Genomic DNA, 8,711 nt, shown 5'->3' with positions numbered 1-8,711 from the left:
TTGGAACTTCTACCTTTATTTCACCAAAAAAATAAAGGTTTAATTATCGTACAGATCCCTAAAATTGTGTACTTTCTGCCCTTTTAGTCCTTCTAATATTTTTAGGTACAATTAAGTCCTCATATTTAGTCGAATTCCGTCGTTCTAGTCCACAGTAATATTTTTAGGTACAATTAACTCCTTGCAATTTACACTTGCCCATCTACACAGCAGACTAAAATGACCTAATTCGACTAAATATAAGGACTTAATTGTACCTAAAAATATTACAAAGAATAAAAAGGCCGAAAGTACATAATTACAGGGACCTGTACAATAATTAAACCAAAAATAAATAAAGAAAGAAAAATAAAATTTTTTTCCCTTGCCCTTCCTTTCCCTTCCTTTCGCCTTGCCGATTCTCTCTCTTTCTCATTCTTGTGCTTCTTCTCCTCCATAGCCGGATAGCTCTATCTACCCAGTTCAAGCACGCATCGGTGAGTGCCAAGATCTCCATCTCCATTGCTCTTCTTCTTTTCCTAGATCTAGGGATTTTATTGGCCGTTTACGTATTTTTTTTCTCTAAATTTTTATTAGTTTAGTAAATATTTTCATATGCATAATTGTGATTAGGGGTTTATACCATTGAATTAATTCTTAGTGTCCTCTTTAATCTCCAGCGATGATGTGTTTGTAGATATATGTGTTTTTTTATAAATTTTTTAATGATGTTAAGTATGGGGATCTGGAGTTTTTGAATTGAGTTTTGGTGTGTGAATCAATTGATATCAATGAATTAGGCGAATCCAATTTATTACATCTGATGCATAGTTAGGCACGCCTTAGGCTCAAGGCTCCTAAACCTAAACACCTTTTAGAGCCTAAAACCCGACCAGAAGAAGAACCTGCCAGGTCGCAAGCCTTGGTGGTGATCTGGCTTCCATGGAAGGGAACGATGAAGAAGATGCCCGGAGAGAGACCGCCTTGGCTGCAAGCATTTCATTCCAAGCCGATTCCAAGCCCTCAAGGATCACAGAAGTTCAGCTTGACAAGCTCAAGGTACACCCTCGACCCTCTCTCCTTTGTGGGGGTACCAATTTCGTCAATTTTCTGTTAATGCAGTTTAAACCTGAGAATTTGAGAAATATGGATTTTTCGATGTGTTGCGTCGATTCTAATTGTATTCCGTTGAAGTTCTTAGGTTTTGATTTGAGCACATATAATTTTTCTGAAGAAATTGCAACAATGGCGCCAAAATCTTAGTCAATTGTTGTTTGTCATTACTTTTTTTTTCAATCAAATTATGTGCTTTTATTTGGATTTTAAATGTCCCACTTATTGTCACTTTGAATAATATTCTGGCTACCACTTCCCTTGGAGATCTTAGACATCTATTTGGGCACATGTAATGCTTCTGAAGAACTTGCATAATGGCAAGAATTTATTATTTTAGAGATTGATCGTTTGTAATTACTCGTTTTATATTTGGATTTTGATGATGTTCCTTAGTGTTACTTTGAAGTTTGAACAACAATCTCTGGTTACAACTTTTTTTGTATCTAAGCTCAAAAGCTGATGAGGTGTTCAATTTGCAGTCATAATTTTTTACTAGGATGTTAGAAGCTGCTTGTAAAGAATGTTCAGCCTCTGAAATCCTTTTTATTTCTTTTACGTATGCAAGTCAAAATTACTCTAAATTTTTGTGAATGAAGATCTATTTCTTTGAGGAAGTGCCACATGACTGAAATAATGCACACTCCAGCCAATTCCTTTGAGCTTCAAAGGATAACGTTAAGTTGGGGAATATGTTCCTTATTCTATTGTGACAACTAAATTGTATTTAAGAACTTTTAACACTAGGATGATTGTCGTTTGGCATGCTTTCCTAACAAATAGTACAGAAATGTAAAAGGTGAAATATCACTTAGAGGAATTTGTTAGACCTATAAGCTTATAATTTGGTTATTCATGATATAAATGCCTTTTATTGTATCCTTGTAGTTTTTTGTCCCTGGGAGAAGTTGGTTTGAAGAAATTCATTAACACATCACAGAATGAATCATGTGGTTAATAAGACAGAGAGAAATATGAGCTTCACGTAAGCAGAACTTGAGATACAAGTCAGGTCCCCAACTAAACAGCCAGCAAAACACATTGGTGTCAAATTGGCAAAACAAATTAAAAAAAAAAAAGAGGAAAAAGGTAAAGGGTTTGTAGGAGCTTGTTTTGAAGGAATATTTGAAGACAACATACCTTTAACGTTTTTTGATTGGGATAGTCTGAGTTTTAGGTATGCATTCTGAGTGATTGTATGAAAATAGGTTTGAAGAATACTCAATACAAGTAAATTTGAATGAAGATTAAAACAAGCAAATATGGATATTGGACAAGAAATTAGTCAATAAACAGGATTTGTTGCACATGGATGCTATGGAGGGAATTTGGATGATGCCAACTTAACGCAGATAAATAAATGTTTTATTTATTTTTACTTAAGTTTTCCTTACATCACCACTCTTTGTATCATTTCCCAAACCTTTCTGTGTCAAATGGGTTTTATTTAAATAAAAATTATTTGAAACTGAAAATTCTGATTTAATGATCCGAAATGGTATGAACAATGGGATATATTGAAGTTCGCAAAATGAAAATTTATACTAAGCAATGATTTGATATTAACTATGAATATCCTTAATGAACCGGATTATGGCGGTATAGCAGATCTGTTGGATGTTTGATATTGAGCTGCTAGAGAGACATGTTGTGCAGCTTCATATACTATATGGGCTCAAGAAGTAGAGCTATTTCAAAATGTTAATGAAGTAATTGAGTATGTGCTGAATGCCATGATTAAGGGCGGTATTTGCATGCTCACGTGGTGTATATAATCTCAAACTCACGGTCTCGTGGTATACTCTGCATTATCTCTATTCTCAATCACTTATAAAATGTATATTGCCTTGTGGATCTCCAATATTCTATGGCGTGTCTATGCTGTGCAAGTTTTACTGTTGCTATCTTGATTGTATATGTGTAACTATTGTATATTAGGAATTATGAAAGTGGTATAAGTTGAAATTTTTGTTTGCGGATGGACAGTACTGTGTAGTGGTGTACTGTTGTAGTAATTTTATTGAACCAAGATGCCTGCCTATTACCCATTATTCTGGTCTAGGTCATCAGGTGTATGCTTTTTTTATTTTCTTCTTTTCACCAGTACTGATTCTTTGGTCACTGCATTTTTCAGTGGATTGATTCTTATATTTTGCAGGAGTTGCACAAGAAACGCTTACGGATAAAGGAAAGATCAAATGCTAAAGTGAAATCTATTGGTAATTCTTGTTTTTCTTTCCTGCTGATAAATTTTTTATGGCAGAGGAATCAGGTTGCTGGCAATAACCTTTTCAATTTGCTGCAATCTGAATGGCCACAGTTCAGCGGTTTATTTATTTATTTATTTTTCTCTCTGCTACCGTAATCTAATTCAATTTGCAATCTGATTCTTGTAGGAAAACAAACTAAATTTGTAAAGAAGTCAGAGGACTATGGTACCAATGATCCGCCCGAGAGGATGAATGGACCTCATCTTTCCAACTCAAAAGGAAATGCCTGTTTGGTAAGAAAGATAACTGCATGTAACTTTTTTCTGCTTACCTTCATGTTTGCCTACGCATAATTAAATAAATCTATTAAGTTTCTTTGTCTTAATCATTCTGTAGAATTCCATGAAAGTGAATGGGCATTTGAATGGTCATTTGATTGGCTTCCTTATAGGAATTCTATGCAAGTTTTGATGTAAAATGATACTTGGCTGTGTATCTTGCCAATAGGATGTGGGCACTTTTCAGTGAGGTGTATTTGTTATTAATAGTTTGAGCTCCTTCATTATATTAGTTCAAATTATTGACTATTGAGGACTTGATGGATGTTTCTGCATATTTTTATCTGATCTCCATGAGTTAATGATTCTTGGTTTATTCAGAAGTTAGAATTTCAATCAGATTAAAAGATTGCTTACTCAAAACTTTATCTCTAAGTAATTTGATTCGCTGGAAATTGGGTGGCGATTTTAATGTGGATTTATTTATTTAATAATTGTTAAATTATCTTGGAATTCTACTAATTGTTCAGTTAGTATATTTTATTAACTATAGTTAACGCACTTTCTGTTAATTCAGGATGAAATAGCAGAAACACTGACAATCAAAAAGCGGCAAAAGTTGTATTGGGGGTATGGATTTTATGTTTTTCTTAATTGGTGTTTAGTCTGTGTGTTTACACAGATCTCTTGGTATCCATGCCTTAAGTTGATGAAGACATGCACCTGTGACATCATGCAAATTATCAGATTTGTGTCTATAAACTCTCCATCAGCATATATTTCTAATAATATCAATCACTAAAACCTTTCCTATCCTATCAAAGATGTGGCGATTGTGTTAAATGTTTAACTTGTTATTTTTGTCATATGACATATTGTCAGTTCAAATATCTTAGTTATGTGAATAATCTAAACAATATTATTCTTGCTTATCCAACTTGTGTGTACTAGTGAATTTAAAATTTTAAAAAACCTAGTGGAAGCTTTGGCTTTAGGAAGAATTGGGTTTCAATTGCCTGCTGCTAGATGATTTTTAGGTGCATGTTTTTGTTTCTCTGAAGCTTATATCAGTTATTAAAGGGTTAATCATGTTAGATTTTTATGTTTTTTATATAGATTTGTTGTGCTGAGATGTTTTTAAAACAATCTGAAATTTCAATATCTATGCCTTTTTTGTTATATTAATAATGATTATTTGATTGTCATTTTTGTTTTTGTTGCAATAATCTATTACCCTCCCATTTCTATGGGTGGCTGCACTTACTAAAATTGTCATCGTAGTTAAATGCCATTAGAGCAATTTAGTTCTCTGTGTAGAGGTTGGACTTCATAACAATAGAGAATTAGGTCATTAAAATGTGGATGATAACAAAAAGCATTGAGTGTTTCCAAAACGAGGTTGAGACTGTCTTTTTTTATGTTATTTAGTCAAAATGCAATCATGGTTGGATGCTTTTCGTTTCTTTCTTTGGTGGGAGCACCAGCCCCTTTGTTTTTGTAATAGGGTGTGAAGATTGAAAAAAAGATTCTGCTCACTTGAAGTAATTTATCTGATGAAATCATACTTTCTAGTTAGATTGGGTTTCAGCTTCTCAGTATCATGTAAAGATGATTGCCAAAGTCCAAGTATAATGCATTGCTTTTGTTACTAGACTAACAACCCAGTATTACCCGACAGGCAGTTTTTCCATGCGTGTTTTCTATCTTAATCCCTCTTTTCAGCATATCCACACCTTGAATTGTCTTTTATTGGGTGGTTTCACACAATATGTGGATTAAGTTTGCCTTCAGCGGTTTAGATTTAGATATGAATCTTGCATCAGCTTCTTCTTTCTGGTTGCAGTGCTGTTCTCTTTGTTATGACAAAAAGCAGTTTCTTTAGTGTGCATTTTGAAAGCTGACTTTTTAGTTCAGATTAACTAAACCAGAAATCTTAATTTCTCTTTAAGAAATAGCTGATGCGTACTATGTTTTCCAATTGGCAGACTTGATCCAAAGGAAAGATGGGAAAGGAAGGCTAACATGTAAAATCTTCTCTGATGGCCCAACCTTTGCTCTACAATTTTTAGGATCTGGAGTCAAATTAACCGCAATTATTGCTAATCGGAGACCATTGATCTGAGCTGGAGGTCTTAGGCAAAAAGCTTAATCAGGAAATTATTATTAGCACATCAAGATAGTGTTCTGTTTGCTGCATAAATTAAGCAAAATTACTAAGTTTATTATATCAGCAATAATTCAAAATGTCTCTTTGTTAAGAAGCCTTTTGCTTGTCATATTTCACCATTTAGTCCTTTCATTCTTGTGTTGATCTTGTCTGTCATGTCCTTCCATTCTTGTATTTTGTTGCTTCTTAAAGTTTCAAATGGCTTAAAAGATATAATTAAGCCAATGTCTAATTTTCTCCTGCGTTTACAGTGTCAAACCATCAGATGTCATTAGTGTTGCAGAGTAGTTACAAACTTATAATTTTTTTTTTTTGGGTTGCTCAATGAACTGATAACAGCTGCAATTACAAAAGCGGTAAACAAAACAACATTAGATCTGTGGAACAAAGACAACATTGGATTCCTTCTACTAAAGTAGGCTAAACAATCAACTGTCACGTTGCTTCTCCTTGGAATGGTCCCAATTGTAAGTGACGGAAAGTGCTCCAAAAGAGATTTAATTGTACAAATTGAATTCTATAATCTTAAAAAACTCTTTTCTCGTCTTGCTGCAAATCTTAATTATAATAGCATAGTGTGAGTAGAAATTATTAGGTTTGATACTCAATCTGCAACGTATCTCAATTGCCATTTGAATAGTTTCTAATTTGGGTTGTAAGTTTGAGTCAGCTTAAATGATAGATGCTTGAATAAAAAAATTAAATAAATAAAAAGAAAAATAAACTAGAAACATGTTCTGAAGTGAAAGTATTTTTTTCAGCCTTTCTTAGGCTTGCATCGTGTCTAACGTTGTTTCTTCTTGTTAGAGCCTCTAGTTAGGTATATATATAACTTCAAATGCCATGTCGAAGACACGCTAGCTGTTTTTTTATTAACACATCACCTTATTTGCCATGTTAGCCCGTTATCGGCCTTGACACCCTCGCAGTTGAAGGTGAGACACTGAGAGCGAAAGGCCCAAATTTATTCTTTAAAAAGAATGCATTTCAAGACCAAAAAGACTTGGGTGGGGATTTGTGAGATAAGTGTTTAAATATGTTATTTTATATTGTTTATATGTACACCTGCATGCATATTTGATGAAAATTGCCGCCTACTTGTACTTAATTCATTGTATTGTGGTTTATAGGGCATGGAAAAGATCGTCCTTGAACGAGGAAGCATATGGAGGTGTTTTCATGCTAAAATAAAGAAGTTTGGAGCTAAAAATGGCTCATATGGCTATCATATGTCCCATATGCAAAGTTGTCATGATTTCCCCATTCAAAGAAATTCGAGAAAAAGGTGTTTTGATAAACATATAGGCTACCATATAGGCTCATACTGGGTATATGGAGTTTCAAAAAAACTATACAAGCTAGCATATGCCCCATATGACTGAGCATATGGATTTTTCAGCAAGCCCTATTTCCAGCCCAACTCAACCCATACACCAGTTAATATGTGATGAGTAGTAAATTATAGCATATTTTTAATAGATTTATGTTTCATTTCTTAGTTAGTCATGCATCTTTCGTTGTGTTTTTAATTGAATTTTAATGTCACACCCCGAGCCCGAGGCATCGACAAACGGCCGCACGCCCTATAAAGGCCGTGACCAAATAAGCATGCAAGGCCTCAGTACCTGTCTCAACTAGAAAAAAAAGCATCTAACAAAAGTGCTTACTTCACAAAAACAAGAGGATTAAAGGAATACAATAACCAGGATTACAACTATGGTCCAAGGAAACTAAAAGTGCAAGATTCAAAGTTTTAAACAAATAACAAGTTCCAGGTTCATAACATAAGAACTATTTACATGCTAACCAACTGATGTTCGATCAACTGTTCCTGCTAAGCTATTCACCACGCACTTACTCTTGATCTGAAAAGGATAAAACAACTTTTTATGAGCTTAGCAGCTCAATAAGCAACCACTAAAAACAACAAAAATATATACTGATCACAAAACTCAATAATTTCTAAAACATGCTTTAGTGTGATATTATACAATAAATATCAGAAATAAAACTCAGAATTTAAAGTATTTCAAACAAAATAATTTTTCAAATGAAACGAGTATGTATGTGTTTATATAGAAAATTTTTATTCCTAATCCCATTAGGAAATTAGCATTGTGCTTTGAATTCATATCAAACAAAAAAAGGGAGATAAATAAAAATCATAATGATGAATCATATTCTCCTACTTCAAATAGGAGCAAAAAAAAGGAGATAAGGAGCATTATCCTATTCCAAATAAAAGTAGGGGTGTAAATGAAAAAATAATAATGATATAAAGGAAAAAAAAGAGGAAAGAGAATATATATATATATATTTATATATTTGAAGATATATATGCGTGTGTATATATATATATATTCGTTTGAAATTTCAAATATATATATATATATATATATATATATATATATGAATAATAATAAAAAAAAGAAGGAAATTAAAAATAGTAAATAATAAATAAAAATAATCATAAATATTAAAAAGGGAGATTATGGATAGGGATAGAAATTTTTAAATTCAAAAATAAAAAGTCTCTCCCGGGAGTTGGAGATTCTTCGAGTGTTGAGAATTTTTCGGATCGAAAAAAAGAGACGGGAAAAAAGGGGGTTTTGGAAAAAGAAAGACAGAAGAAGAAAAGACAAAGAAAATAAAAAGAGGAGACTAGCAGAGAGAGATTTTTGAGTAAGAAAAGTGAAATTAAAAACAAGTAAAGAGATTGAAAAAGCGGGAAGGAGAAAGAAGGGAGAAGACAAGGGAGATCGAAGAAGGTTGATCAAGAGGTATTACGTTTTTAAAAAATATACAAGGAAAAATACACAGCAGCAATGAATGTTATTTTTGTATGATCTGCATGATGCATCCATGCTTTCATATGAACTGGGCCCCACTTTTTAAAAAAAGAGTTTTATATGCATTCTTTTCAAATCCATGCACGTGAAGGGTACCATTTTCATAGCATGCTGC

General features: G+C 33.1%; 1 protein-coding gene across 8 annotated transcripts; it reads left to right on the top strand.

Annotated features, from left to right (window-relative positions):
* The first annotated feature begins 365 nt into the window (after positions 1 to 365).
* On the top strand, positions 366 to 7,145 carry LOC120251709. 8 transcript variants are annotated; one of them, XM_039260337.1, is made up of 6 exons: positions 366 to 476; positions 815 to 1,038; positions 3,251 to 3,311; positions 3,489 to 3,595; positions 4,158 to 4,210; positions 6,878 to 7,145. In XM_039260337.1, the coding sequence occupies exons 2-6, from the start codon at positions 922 to 924 to the stop codon at positions 6,936 to 6,938; spliced, it is 399 nt and encodes a 132-aa protein (XP_039116271.1). In that variant the 5' UTR covers positions 366 to 476; positions 815 to 921; the 3' UTR covers positions 6,939 to 7,145. The 8 variants fall into 8 exon arrangements, with proteins under 8 accessions (XP_039116271.1, XP_039116269.1, XP_039116276.1 ...); XM_039260335.1 differs by having other exon boundaries at positions 370 to 476; positions 780 to 1,038; XM_039260342.1 differs by lacking the exon at positions 6,878 to 7,145 and adding an exon at positions 5,566 to 5,844 and having other exon boundaries at positions 370 to 476; positions 780 to 1,038.
* The last annotated feature ends 1,566 nt before the right edge of the window (positions 7,146 to 8,711 follow it).

Source organism: Dioscorea cayenensis, chromosome 20, assembly GCF_009730915.1.
Source record: "Dioscorea cayenensis subsp. rotundata cultivar TDr96_F1 chromosome 20, TDr96_F1_v2_PseudoChromosome.rev07_lg8_w22 25.fasta, whole genome shotgun sequence".
In the NCBI taxonomy this organism is placed as follows: Eukaryota; Viridiplantae; Streptophyta; class Magnoliopsida; order Dioscoreales; family Dioscoreaceae; genus Dioscorea; species Dioscorea cayenensis.
This window is presented reverse-complemented; position numbering and strand designations above follow the sequence as displayed.